This window comes from Delphinapterus leucas, chromosome 8, assembly GCF_059928025.1.
Source record: "Delphinapterus leucas isolate spDelLeu-1000000601 "Yukka" chromosome 8, BTC_Dleu_Yukka2, whole genome shotgun sequence".
Lineage (NCBI taxonomy): Eukaryota > Metazoa > Chordata > Mammalia > Artiodactyla > Monodontidae > Delphinapterus > Delphinapterus leucas.
This window is the reverse complement of record NC_143136.1, coordinates 34,626,342-34,641,149: the sequence shown is the minus strand read 5'-3', so window position 1 is coordinate 34,641,149 and position 14,808 is coordinate 34,626,342. Positions and strand designations below refer to the sequence as shown.

Sequence of the window (14,808 nt, the reverse complement as noted above, 5' to 3'; positions counted from 1 at the left end):
GGATTGGACCCACTGTTAGTACAATAAACCTTGCCCTAAGAGTATATAAATCTGATATATTAACTAATGATGGCATGTAGTCCTTTTTTTAAAATATGTATTTATTTATTTGGCTACTCGGGTCTTAGCTGAGGCACGCAGGATCTTCGTTATCACGTGTGGGATGTTTGTTGCAGCATGCGGGATCTTGTGGCATGTGGAATCTTTAGTTGCTGGCATGCTGGCTCTTAGTTGTGGCATGTGGAATCTAGTTCCCTGACCAGGAATTGAACTCGGGCCCCTGCATTGGGGGTGCGGAGTCTTAACCTCTGGACCACCAGGGAAGTCCCCATGTAGTCTTCATGATTAGGAAAACATTTAAAATTATGTTTGACAAAAATTACTAAAATCGGGGACTTCCCTGGTGGTCCAGCTGTTAAGGCTCTGTGCTTCCACTGCAGGGGGCCTGGGTTCCGTCTCTGGTCTGAGAACTAAGATCCCACATGCCGAGCGGTAAGGCCAAAAAAATTACTAAAATTGACTGTAGTGATGGTACACATATCTGTGAATATAATAATAACCACTGAATTAAACACTTAAAAAAATTGTGTTTAATCTTTGTGTTACCCTTAATTTCTATATTTGTGTATTCTTAATGTCGATGATAATAGTTACATTTTACATATAAAATGTTAAGACAAAGACGGGGATTTAATGTACTTTCTCCTCAGAGTATTCAGCTGTCATTAAAAAATAGCATTCAGAGGACTCATCAGATTTAAAAATTTTTTTTATGTATAGTTTATTATATAAAACCTGGGTAGTTTAGCACCAAAAATTAAATGTTATTTCGTGATGGCCTCTCACTCAGTTGGCAACATGAGTTTCAAAATTTGATATAATCCTCATGGATCCTCAGAATCTCTAGAATTTCAAGTTATTCAAATTAAACAGCTATACTATTGAGAGTAGAATTGTCCACTTGTGTCCTAATTTGCCTCAATATCAGTTAGCAGAGAGAAATGGGGTGGTTTTTTTGCTTTCGTTTTTATTTTTGTTTGGGGTCAGAAAATCAGCTTCAGGAACTCAGAAACTAGACCACACAATGGAAATTGCATTGCCTGCCAATAATTATATTAAAAAGGATCTATTGCAGAGTGTTATTTTAACACATATGTTATATATAAAATATATATTATATACTTTATTTTTATATAGTATTACATTTATCATATATTATAAATATAATATGCAAAATGCTTAACTCATTAAATTATTAAATGCCATATATTGTGTTAGATTGAATTAACTTTGACACATATAGCAATTTAAAACTGGCTTTAGCTGTTTAAAAACAACAACAACAAAATTCCTTGTCTCAAGGTCTGTATATTTTTCTGTTGAATCTCACATAAAAAAATTTTTAAAAAACTCTTGAAATGTGGCCCCAAGTTACAAAACTACCTAAAAAGGATTGCTAAAGACTTATGTTTCTGGAAATCCATTGCAAAATAAGAACATTAAGTACATTTAAGATGTAAATCAGAAGATTTCGTGCCATTTGGAAAAGTCATATATTTTCATTTTGTGTTTTAAAACTGAAAGAATAATTCTTAATAATGTTCCAAAGACTGCCCTGCAAAGCAAATTATGACTAGAAAGAAATATTTTACGTTTAGATTTTTACCAGAGTATTTGTAAATTATTAATTAAATCTCATTATAAATAAAGCATTTAATACCCCATGCAAATGTTCCACCTACTTTAATTTTAATTGCTCAGTTCCCAAACTGAATTTGGAAATAATAACAGCATTTAACTTGCCTTTTCCTGCTGACTTGATAATTAACCAAACATCTTTCTAAATGTACTTATTTTAAATACATTGGTCAGACATTTTTACTTATTGTAGAAGAGCAAAGGGATTTTTAAAAAATCTTTACATTACACATTTGAATGAATGACACAGTTAAGTGAATGTTTTGTGATTATAGCTCTTCTTGTGTTATATGTATGATATATTTTATTTCATTTATTCTCTATTGCTACAAAATTTCCTGGGAAATACTGCTCAGGGACATAGTACTGAAGGCCAACTCTGTGGTTCACAGTAACCATGGCAATAGCTGTCCTAAAAATAAAGAGTCCCTGTATCAGCACAGATGGAATCATCTTACTGAGGAAGAATCAGGTTCACAGGCAGTGGTATCACCTGGACCTGGGAATCCCATGTGATAGTAACATGAGGGTTTAATACAGATAGAAAAGTTTAAAATTAGATCTTATATTTAGACCAGGATTTCTAGTGAAACATAATTAAAAATTAAAACGTTGGAACTATATAAGTTCCAACAAGGAAACATGTCACAATTCATGTATTTAACAATACAGGGAGACTTCCCTGGTGGTCCAGTGGGTAAGACTCCGCACTCCCAATGCAGGGGGCCCGGGTTCAATCCCTGTTCGAGGAACTAGATCCCACATGCATGCCGCAACTAAAGATCTCGCATGCCACAACTAAACATGCCGCAACGAAGATCCCGCGTGCTGCAAGTAAGACCTGGCACAGCCAAAATAAATATAACAAATAAATAAATAAATATTAAAAAAAAATACAGAGATTAAACTCAAGGTATTAATTCCTTCATTCATGGCTTATAAATGCTCCCTTATATTTGGCCTGGGTTTATCAGCAATTATAGTTCTAATAAATCAATTTCTACATTTATAAGTAAATGAAAGAAATTTTTACAGCCTTAAACCCTAAACATATTTCTATTATAGCACTAATCATAACGTGTCTTAATTATTCACTCAGTGTCTGACTCCTTCATTAAATCATGGCCTCCTTGAAGACAGGGACTGTACCTTTGTGATAGGTGTTTAGGCAGTGTCTGTTGAATGAATGAATTCAAAATTAAAGATCTAGGGCTTCCCTGGTGGCACAGTGGTTAAGAATCCGCCTGTCAATTCAGGGGACATGGGTTCCAGCCCTGGTCCGGGAAGATCGCACGTGCCAGGGAGCAACTAAGCCCGTGCCAGGGAGCAACTACTGAGCCTGTGCTCTAGAGCCCATGGGCTACAGCTACTGAGCCTGAGCGCCATAACTACTGAAGCACACGTGCGTAGAGCCTGAGCCCTGTAACAAGAGAAGCCACTGCAATGAGAAGCCCGCGCATCACAAGAAAGAGTAGGCCCCACTCGCTGCAACTAGAGAAAGCAACGAAGACCCAACGCAGTCAAAAATAAATGAATAAAATAAATAAATGTATTTTAAAAAGTTTATATTAAGAAAACAAAATTAGAGATCTAAATATACAAGTGAGGTAATAGAGATGATTAGTCACAGATTAACACCTTATCTATGAATCAATAAAGGGTTAGTGGGAATGAAGGATTGGAGAGGGTCACATATTTTCCAATGTCTAAGAGACTTCATTGGTTCCAATTGCCTACAAGAAAACAGATCATTTACAAAAGGCCTGTGATGGTAACCTGGGCACATATTCCAGGACTGGGAGGCATTTCCCCAATCCCTTGGCGAGGATGTTAGAACTGAGCTAAGCCTAAGCTTTCTGACACATGCTATGTAACCTTCCCCTACTTGCTGATGAGTTGGTAATAAAAATACTAACCATCAGAGGTCAAGACTAATTTCTGGCAGCCGTTCCGCGGAGGGACGAGGCACAGCCGCGGAACCGCCGCCAGATTCGCTCTCTGTCCACGCCGCCTGTCGCGCCGGCCGTCGCGCCGCCCGCCCGCCCGCCAGCCCCGCGTCCGCCGCCGCCGCCGCCGCCGCCACCGCCATGGGAGTGCAGGTGGAGACCATCTCCCCCGGAGACGGGCGCACCTTCCCGAAGCGCGGCCAGACCTGCGTGGTACACTACACCGGGATGCTTGAAGATGGAAAGAAATTCGATTCCTCCCGGGACAGAAACAAGCCCTTTAAGTTTGTGCTGGGTAAGCAGGAGGTGATCCGAGGCTGGGAAGAAGGGGTTGCCCAGATGAGCGTGGGTCAGAGAGCCAAGCTATCTCCCCAGACTATGCCTATGGCGCCACTGGGCACCCAGGCATCATCCCACCAAATGCCACTCTCGTCTTTGATGTGGAGCTTCTAAAACTGGAATGACAGGAATGGCCTCCTCCCTGATCTCCCCATTCTTGGATGTGCCATGGAAGGATCTGGCGCCTCCAGATGCGCACAGCGAGTCCGTAAGGAGCTTTTCCTGATGTTCCACTACACTCTTCGTATAAACATCTTCCCTGACTGAATGTGTTCTGTCACCGGCTTTGCTCTTCCCCTTTCTCCTCGTATGTCTGTTGACCTGAACTATATGCCATAAACCTCAAGTTACCCATTTTAGTTTGTTTTCGTTTTGGGGTGAAGATTGAGTTTCAGTCCTTTGGATCTAGGTTTCCAGTTAAGTACTAGTCAAGTATTAACAGCACAAATAATGGGTTAACTTTAGAATAGGAATTGGTGTTGGGGGGAGTGCAAGAATCTTTATTTTATTTTATTTTTGGATGAAAGTTTTATCTATTATATACTAAACATTCTTGCTGCTGCGCTGCAAAGCCATAGCAGATTTGACGCGATTTTGAGGGCCGAATTATTCTCCAAGTTGAGAGATGTCCTCGGGTTGAATTAAAAGCCCTACCCAAAACTAAAGTGGGAAGGGGAGAGCCTTTGCCTCCACTGTCGCACCCCCACCCTCCCCTTAACCCTCTGCCTTTTGAAAGCAGATCATTTTCACTGAGATGTTGGACACTACAGGTGTGTGTCACCGGGCCAGCAGGGACCTCTGAAGCCTTCTTCATGGCCTGGCTTTTTTTTTTTTTTTTTTTCCATCCTGTGGTTTTTCTAATGGATATTTAGGACTTTTGTAATCTCATAGCTATCCAGGCTCCACTTCCTAAATTTTAAGAACTTTAATCGAAAGTTAAATTGAAGGTGCTGTTTGTAGACACTTAACACCCATGAAAGCCCAGCCATCATGACAAATCCTTGAGTGTTGTCTTAAGAAAATGATGCTGGTCATCACAGCTTCAGCATCTCCTGCTTTTTGACGCTCAGCTCCCCCTGCTGATCTCAGAGTTTCCTGGCTTCTCCTTCCTCCCTCTCACCCTCTGCTGTCCTGTGTAGTGATTTGGTGGGAGAAATTGCTGCCTACTCGCCCACCCCTACCCCACCCCCTGCACTACATATGAGTTTCAAGTTTTATTATTGCAATAAAAGTGCTTTATGCTGGTTTTTCTCAAAAAAAAAAGACTAATTTCTGCTAAATGCAACCAACCAATTACCCTATGGCTGTTGCATGCAATAAATATTTCTCATTCAATACATTGGTCATTTTTTGTTTTGTTTTCTCAAGATTACAAGGAACATAACCCCTGCATGCAAATAAGGCATGCTTGCCCAACCTTCCTCCAAAGTCCAAGTCAAGAAGCTTCAGGGAGTTACAACTCAGCTCCTTTTCTTCGAATTTTATTCATTAACTTAAATATTTAGCGAGCACCTCCTAGGTACCAGGGATCTTTATGGCACAAAGTATACATCAATGAACAAAACAGACGAATTTCTCTCCTCTTGGTACTTACATACAGGTGCAGGATTATCATTACTAATAGTGGGTCTATTCTCTACCTGGCAGGCACGAGAGACATTTTGTCCACATGCAGTATATTTTGCCAACCAAACTTTTTTTTTCCTGAGACTATAAATCTGATATTGCAGTTTGTCAGTGAGTCTTGATTCTTGATAATGATCTTTCCCTCCCATAAACTGCTCAGAACTTTGTACCCTCCTAGCAAAATATATCTTGCCTTACCTTGTAACTCAGTTATTTTTATACTTGCTTTATTCTCTAGCACATTTTAAATTCTTGAAAATCTTACCTTGTTTATTCTTTTATCTCCTGCACAGTGCCTTACACATGATAAATGTTCAACAAATGTTTAATTTGGACTTAATTCTGGTTTTTAAAATGGAGGCATAGTTAACATACAACATTACATTAGTTTCAGGTGTACAACACAATGATTTGATATTTGTATATATTGTGAAGTGATCACCACAATGTCTAGTTCATATCCATCATCATACATAGACACAGAATTTTTTTCTTATGATGAGAACGTTTAAGATTTACTCTCTTGTGGACTTCCCTGGTGGTGCAGTGGTTAAGACTCTGCGCTCCCAATGCAGGAGCCTGGGTTTGATCCCTGGTCAGGCAACTAGATCCCACATGCATGCCGCAACTAAAAATTCACATGCCACAATTAAGGGGCTGGCGAGCTGCAACTAAGGAGCCTGCCTGCTGCAACTAAGACCCACTGCAACTAAATAAATTAAATAAATAAATAAATATTAAAAAATTTACTCTCTTAGCAGCTTTCAGATATACAATACAGTATTACTAACTCTAGTCACCATGCTGTACACCACATCCCCATGACTTATTTATTTGATAACTGGAAGTTTGTACCTTTGACTCCCTTCACCCATTTTCCCCCATCCCCCCACCCTTTGCCTCTGGCAACCACCAATCTCTTCTCTGTATCTATGAGCTTGGCTGGTTTGTTTTTCTTTTTTTTTCCTTTTTGGATTGCACATGTAAGTGAGATCACATGGTATTTGTCTTTCTCTGTCTGACTTATTTCACTTAGCATAAAACCCTCAAGATCCATTTCTATTGTCACAAATGGCAAGATTTCATTCTTTTTTTATGACTGAATAATGTTCCATTGTACATATACATACCACATTTTCTTTATTTATTCATCTGTCAATGGACACATACTATTTCTATATCTTGGCTTTTGCAAATAATGCTGCAATGAACATGGGGGTGCAGGTATCTTTTCAAGTTAGTGTTTTTGTTTTCTTCGGATAAATACCCAGAAGTAGAATTGCTAGATGATAGAGTATTTCTATTTAACAATTTCTGAGGAACCTCCACACTGTTTTCCATAGTGGCTGCACCAATTTACATCCCTACCATATGTGTAAGAGGGTTCCATTTTCTCTCCATCCTTGGCAACACTTGTTATTTATTGGTTTTTTGTTTGTTTGTTTTTGATAATAGCCATTCTAACAAGTGTGAGGTGATATCTCATTGTCTGATTTTCGTTCCCCTGATGATTAGTGATGTTGAGTATCTTTTCATGAACCTGTGGGCCATCTGTATGACTTCTTTGAAAAAACATCTATTCATTACTTCTGTTTTTTAACAAAGACTTTATCACAATTCTTATAATGAGTATAATTCTCATTTAAACTAGTTATACACAATTACACTACTTTCCTTTCACAGTGCTTTGTGAAAAGGAAACCTCAATAAATATTTGCCGAACAGAATTGAACATGTTTAAGTAATTTTACTTACTTAAAATTTTTTTAAATCAGTTCTTATGAGGACTGTAAATTCCTCTTTTGCCTAACCACCTAAAATCAATCCTTTAAAAAGGAAATAAAAGAGTAACTGAGGAAATAAAAACATAACCATTAGATTTTTTTAAATTGTGGTATGGTTGCTTTATAATGTTGTGCTAGTTTCTCCTGTACAACAAAGTGAATCAGCTGTATGTATGCATATATCCCCTCCTTCTTGGACCTCCCTGCCACCCACCTAGGTCACCACAGAGCACCAAGCTGAGCTCCCTGGGCTATACAGCAGGTTCCCACAAGCCATCTGTTTTATACATGGTAGTGTATATATGTCAGTCCCAATCTCCCAATTCATCCCAATTCCCCTTCCCCCCTCCCCCCTCTGTGTCCACACATCCATTCTCTACATCTGCGTCTCTATTCCTGCCCTGCAAATAGGTTCATCTGTACCAATTTTCCTAGATTCCACATATATGCGTCAATATATATTTGTTTTTCTCTTTCTGACTTACTTCACTCTGTATGACAGACTCTAGGTCCATCCACCTCACTACAAATGGCCCGATTTCATTCCTTTTATGGCTGAGTAATATTCCTTTGTATATATGTGCCACATCTTCTTTATCCATTCATCTGTCGATGGACACTTAGGTTGCTTCCATGTTCTAGCTATTGTAAATAGAGCTGCAATAAGCATTGTGGTACATGACTCTTTTTGAATTGTGGTTTTCTCAGGGTATATGCCCAGTAGTGGGATTGCTAGGTCATATGGTAGTTCTATTTTTAGGTTTTAAGGAACCTCCATACTATTCTCCATAGTGGCTGTATCAATTTACATTCCCACCAACAGTGCAAGAGGTTTCCCTTTTCTCCACACCCTCTCCAGCATTTATTGTTTGTAGATTTTTTTGATGATGGCCATTCTGACTAGTGTGAGGTGATACCTCATTGTAGTTTTGATTTGCATTTCTCTAATAATTAGTGATATTGAGCAGCTTTTCTTATGCTTCTTGGCCATCTGTATGTCTTCTTTGGAGAAATGTCTATTTAGGTCTTCTGCCCATTTTTGGATTGGGTTATTTATTTATTTTTTGATATTGAGCTGCATGAGCTGTTTGTGTATTTTGGAGATTAATCCCTTGTCAGTTTCTTCATTTACAAATATTTTCTCCCATTCTGAGAGTTGTCTTTTTGTCTTATTTACAGTTTTCTTTGCTGTGCAAAAGCTTTTAAGTTTCATTAGGTCCTATTTGTTTATTTTTGTTTTTATTTTCATTACTCTAGGAGATGGATCAAAAAAGATCTTGCTGTGATTTATGTCAAAGAGCGTTCTTCCTATGTTTTCCTCTAAGAGTTTTATAGTGTCTGGTCTTACATTTAGGTCTTGAATCCATTTTGAGTTTATTTTTGTGTATGGTGTTAGGGAGTGTTCTAATTTCATTCTTTTACATATAGCTCTCCAGTTTTCCCAGCACCAGTTATTGAAGAGACTGTCTTTTCTCCATTGTACATCCTTGCCTCCTTTGTCATAGATTAGGTGACCATAGGTGCATGGGTTTATCTCTGGGCTTTCTATCCTGTTCCATTGATCTATATTTCTGTTTTTGTGCCAGTACCATACTGACTTGATTACTGTAGCATTGTAGTATAGTCTGAAGTCAGGGAGCCTGATTCCTCCAGCTCTGTTTTTCTTTCTCAAGATTGTTTTAGCTATTTGGGGTCTTTTGTGTTTCCATATAAATTGTAAAATTTTGTGTTCTAATTCTGTGAAAAATGCCACTGGCAATTTGATAGGGATTCCGTTGAATCTGTAGATTGCTTTGGGTAGTAAAGTCATTTTCACAATACCGATTCTTCCAATCCAAGAACATGGTATATCTGTCCATCTGTTTGTGTCATCTTTGATTCTTTCATCAGATTTTATAGTTTTCTGAGTACAGGTCTTTTGCCTCCTTAGGTAGGTTTATTCCTAGGTATATTATTTTTTTGTTGTTGCGATGGTAAATGGGATTGTTTCCTTAATTTCTCTTTGTGATATTTCATTGTTAGTGTATAGGAATGCAAAAGATTTCTGGGCATTAATTTTGTATCCTGCAATTTTACCAAATTCATTGATTAGCTCTAGTAGTTTTCTGGTGGCATTTTTAGGATTTTCTATGTATAGTATCATGTCATCTGCAAACAGTGACGATTTGGGTTTTTTTTAAAGATTAGGAAAGTAAGTTTTGTTTTTTGTTTTTTGTGTTTTTTTGGCTGTGTTGGGTCTTCATTGCTGCATGCGGGCTTGCTCTAGTTGCAGTGAGTGGGGGCTACTCTTCATTGTGGTGCACAGGCTTCTCATTGTCGTGCCTTCTCCTGTTGAGGAGCATGGGCTCTAGGCACATGGGCTTCAGTAGTTGTGGCACACAGGCTCAGTAATTGTGGCTCACGGGCTCTAGAGCTCAGGCTCAGTAGTTGTGGAGCACAGGTTTAGTTGCTCCACAGCATGTGGGATCTTCCCAGTCCAGGGATCGAACCCATGTCTCCTGCATTGACAGGCAGATTCTTAACCACTGTGCCACCAGGGAAGTCCCAACAGTGACAATTTTACTTCTTCTTTTCCAATTTTTATTCCTTTTATTTCTTTTCCTTCTCTGATTGCTGTGGCTAGGACTTCCATAACTATGTTGAATAAGAGTGGCGAGAGTGGACATCCTTGTCTTGTTCCTGATCTTAGAGGAAATACTTTCAGTTTTTCACCATTGAGAATGATGTTTGCTGTGGGTTTGTCATATATGACCTTTATTATGTTGAGGTAGGTTGCCTCTATGCCTAATTTCTGGAGAGTTTTTATCATAAATTGGTGTTGAATTTTGTCAAAAGCTTTTAACCATCAGATTTTGAAAGTTTCATAATATGTCAGAAATCTTCATCTTGATCAAACTAGAGAATTTCACCCAATTTATGCATTCATCTCCTCTCTTTTTTTTAATCTACTTAAGCATTTACCATGCTTGCTTCATATATTACATCATTTCTTCCTTCTTTCCATTATCCTTCAAAGTCAATTGATTATTCTTGCTAAGTAATAATAAAGACCATAATAAAATGTATAATTCCAAAGAGTTACAAAAGCTAAAATAACAAAGTGGCCCACATTTGCAGATATGTAGTGGGTTTACGTGGCAGTCTGGGCTACGTGAGAGGTGGCCGGAGTATGTCAATCATAGAGTGGGGCTGACCTGGTCATGTAGATTAATAGGAAGCATTCTTGTCTGTGCTCAAGGTCCTATGGTCACCATAGGCCACAGGAGACACTGAGACATCTGTTTGCTAAGCCATGAACCACAGAGATTTAGCTGCAATGCCACAAGCATTCCAAAGCTCAACATCAAGCAACTGTTTGAAGCCCCAGGCTGTTTTCTCTGATGTCCCACATTCCTTTTCACTCCCTGTCTTACTTACTGGAACCTAATTCCTGCCACAAATGTAATAAGTCCCATTTCTTCAAGCCCTCAGCACAATGCTTATACTCAATTTACAATTTATCTCATTCTACTTTGCATGACTCTTATCTTGCCTCTAGATTAACTCCTTGAGACTAAGACTAGGTATTTTCATCTTTATCTTCTCACTACTCCCTTGTCATCCCATTGTAGGTCCAGATGGTCCAGATGTTCACCAAAATAAAAATAAAGTTGTGTTCCAGAACTTCTTTGGTTTTATCCTCCTTTGGGACCACTAGAGCTGCACCACCCATTCTGGTTTATTTTAGGGTTAAGCACATAAGCCACATATGACTACATAGACATGTAAGCATTGTTTATACAGCAGAAGGGTGTCCACGTGTTTTTAACGAAGAGCAATATGATTAGAAATCCATGTGTGTAGAAGACTAATTTTTTATTGACAACTATAGAAGTCAGCACTTCCAAAAATTAATTTTTTCAGTAGTATAAAAGATGTCCAAAAATACTTTCTTCAACTTTATTTATACAAAAGTGCCCTGCTGTAGAGTTAGTATTTGTGCCAATAGCATTAGCAGTTATTGCTCAATTGTGACTGAGGCAGCAAGAATAGTTATTTCTCATAAGGCATATTTGATGTGAGGATATATTTCAATTCAGGTTCCAAATTTATATGGCAAATGCTACTGAAATTCTCAACTTTCAACTTGATGAAACTTTCACAGCACCCAGGTGGATCCCAACATTGCCTGCTTAGAGTTTGGTCAGATGGTTAGAAAGTTTAAATTAATTCTGTAAATAGTTTTATTGAGATATAATTGACATATAACATTGCATTTGTTTTAGGTGTACAACGTAATGATTTGGTGTATGTATATATTACAAAATGATTACCAGAATAAGTTTAGTTAACATCCATCATCTCACATAGTTACACTTTTTTTTCCTTGTGATGAGAACTTTTAAGACCTATTCCCTTAAAATTTCCTGGAAATTTTTCACAGGAAAACTGGTGGGAATGGCAGGTGGCCTATCTAGTATAGCTCCTGAGGACTGGGGTAGAGGGCATTTACCAAGTCAGGTCTGAAGAGTGTGCTGAAAGCAAGAGGCAGAAAATCCTGTCCAAATGGATTGTGCAATTACAAATAAGGTGTGCATAAATTAAAATTCAAGGGGATTGTCAAGCCAGGCAGGCAAAGAAAATAAATGGGACAATTCTGGACAGTAAATGACAGGCCATATGAATGAAAGCTGGTGACAGCTGGTATTGCCTGAGGCTGGATCTCACATTTTAGGGCTGATCTGATTCATTTAAAGAGTCTGGAATGGAGCAGACACTAAACTTCATATTCTGGCAAAGATCCAGCAATACTGTGTCTGTAGTTCGGTCAGTTCCAGTCCAAATGGAAAGTTATGGGACAGATTGATCGGTCAGTCATTTCATATCAATGGTTTAAAGCAATTTATCATGTTATTTGGTATTATTTTATCCATCTTTCTTGTACTTGGGTTTCATTGAGTTTCTTTGATCTATGGGTTATAGTTTTTATCTAATTTGAAGTTTTCAGTCATTTTTTCTTCAAGTATTTTTTTCTGTCTCCCACACCCTTTTTTCAGAGACTCCAGTTACATGTATGTTAGGTTGCTTAAAGTTATATTACAGCTTCCCTGACACTGTTTTTTTTTTATCTGTGTGTTTCATTTTAGATAGTTTCTATTGTTATGCCTTCAGATTCACTAATCTTTTCTTCTTGAGTATGTCATCTGCTGCTAACTTCATGCAATATATTTTTCACCTCAAACATTGTAGTTTGCATCTAGGACTTTAATGTGGGTCTTTTAATCTTTCATATATTGACTTAACATGCTCAATTTTTCCTCTGTCTTCTTGAACATATGGAATAGTATCTGTTTTAATATCCCTGTCTACTACTTCTATGATCTGTGGTATTTCTGAGTCTAATTCTAGTAATTGATTGTTGTCTTCATTATAGATTGTATTTTCCTGGTTCCTTGCATTTTTGTAATTTTCTGATTAAATGTCAGACATTGGGAACTTTACCTTGTTGGGGCTGGATATTTTTGTATTCCTATAAATATTTTTGAGATTTGTTCTAGAAATGCAGTTAAATTATTTATAAACAGTTAAATCTTTTTGAGGCTTGCTCTTCAACTTTGTTATGTAGGATTAGAGTTGCCTTTAGTCTAGGGCTAATTTTCCTCTACTACTCAGAACCATGAATTGTAAGATTTTCCATTCTGTCTGGTATGAACTTGAACTATTCTTGTCCTTGTATGAGCTTCAAGAATTGTTTCCTTTGCTCCTTTCAGGTAGTTCTTCTCCAGACTTGTACGGTTTCCTTCCTTGTATGCACTGATTAGTATTCAGCTGAAAACTTGAGGAAGACTCTCGGAAATTCCCTAGAGCAGTCTCTCTGTGCAGGTCTCTGACCTCCGAGACTTCACCCTGTGAACTTTAGCCACTGTGGCTCCCTGGACTCTGTCTCCTCAATTTAAAGAGACTGCCAGGCTCTGCTTGAGTTGTCTCTCCCTGTGTCATGACCTGGAAACTCTTTCTAGGCAGCATGCTAGGGTAATCATAGGGCTTACCTCTCTGGAGGATCACTGTCCTGCACTGCTTGATGTCCAATGTCCGAAAATTATTGTTTTTTACATTTTGTCCATCTGGTTTTTTAGTTGTCTCAGGCAGGAGGGTACTCCAGGCCTTGTTACTACATTTTGCCAGAGAACTTATAAAGTCAACAGAACCACCAGTGCTTGCATGGACTGCATCTGAGCTCCTCCACATCCTGAAATTTACATGGCATTACATTTGCAAAGAATACAGCAGACCTAGAAACTTTATCCATTCATTCAGCAAATATTTAAGCACTGATAGAGATGGCTAGCTTTCCACTACAATCTGGATTTTCTTCTTACAGGATTGTCTTCTTACAGGATTGTCCTTGGGAAGCGGCTGCCAGGCCAGGGACTATGGTTTTCCAGACCCCCCCCACACACACACACCTTGCTTTCTCAGTGGTCATATGTCTAGTTTTCACCAATGAAATGTGAGTGGAAATGAGGTGTGTCATTTTTAGGGCAAGGATGTTAAGAAGCAGATATGTTTCTTCACACTCTTTCCCCTTCTGCTGACTGAATGCTGAGGATAACAAGTACCCTTGGAATGGTGAGGCCAAAACGTGAAAGGAGTCTCAGTCCCTGAAATCACTGCATGGAGGGAAGCTGCCTGCCAGAAACACCTGTATTGATCAGCTAGGTGATGACAAAATAAACTTCCATTGTGTTAAGCTACGGCTATTTTGGGGTTACTTTGTTAAAGCAGTGAGTGTTATCCTACTAATACAGGGACCTACTGTGCACCAAGCAGTGTGTTAAATGCTGGATGTTCAATGAGAAACAAAAATGTAATGATCCCTATGGATCTTAAAGGTTAGTCAAGAAAGATAAACAAGGAAAGAAACATATATATAGTTACACCCTGCAAAGCACCTCCCTAGTTCATGTGTTCCTAGTAGAACACATCTTGCTTTTAATACCCAAACTTCAAAGAATATATTTTCCTTTATACAGTGTTTTTGACTAACATTTATATAGGAAATGTTTATACTTGTATCCTCCCCAAAGTCAATACAACATTTTAAAACAAAATGATGTGTGTGAAAAATCTTGTATTGCATTTTGAATACAATTGGTAGGATATCAGAATCACAAATAGATATTTTTCCAGTTTTTTATTTTCAAACATTTCAAATATGTAAATCAGAAAGGTTTAAAGAATACACATATATCTTTCACCTAGAGTCACCAATTGATAACATTTAGCCACTTTGTTTCATTTTTCTTGAGACAGACATACACACACACACACACACACACACACACACACAAACTTTGCTAAACCATTTGAAAGTAACTTGCAGGCACCGTGATACTTTACCTCTAAATACTTCAGTATTTATCTCCTGTGAACAA

General features: G+C 38.2%; 1 protein-coding gene across 1 annotated transcript; it reads left to right on the top strand.

Annotated features, from left to right (window-relative positions):
• The first annotated feature begins 3,639 nt into the window (after positions 1-3,639).
• Positions 3,640-4,824, top strand: LOC111172065 (peptidyl-prolyl cis-trans isomerase FKBP1A-like). Its single transcript, XM_089916532.1, is given in 2 exon segments — positions 3,640-4,005; positions 4,008-4,824. Coding segments are annotated over 2 exon segments (321 nt in total). The 5' UTR covers positions 3,640-3,785; the 3' UTR covers positions 4,109-4,824.
• Positions 4,825-14,808: the final 9,984 nt, after the last annotated feature.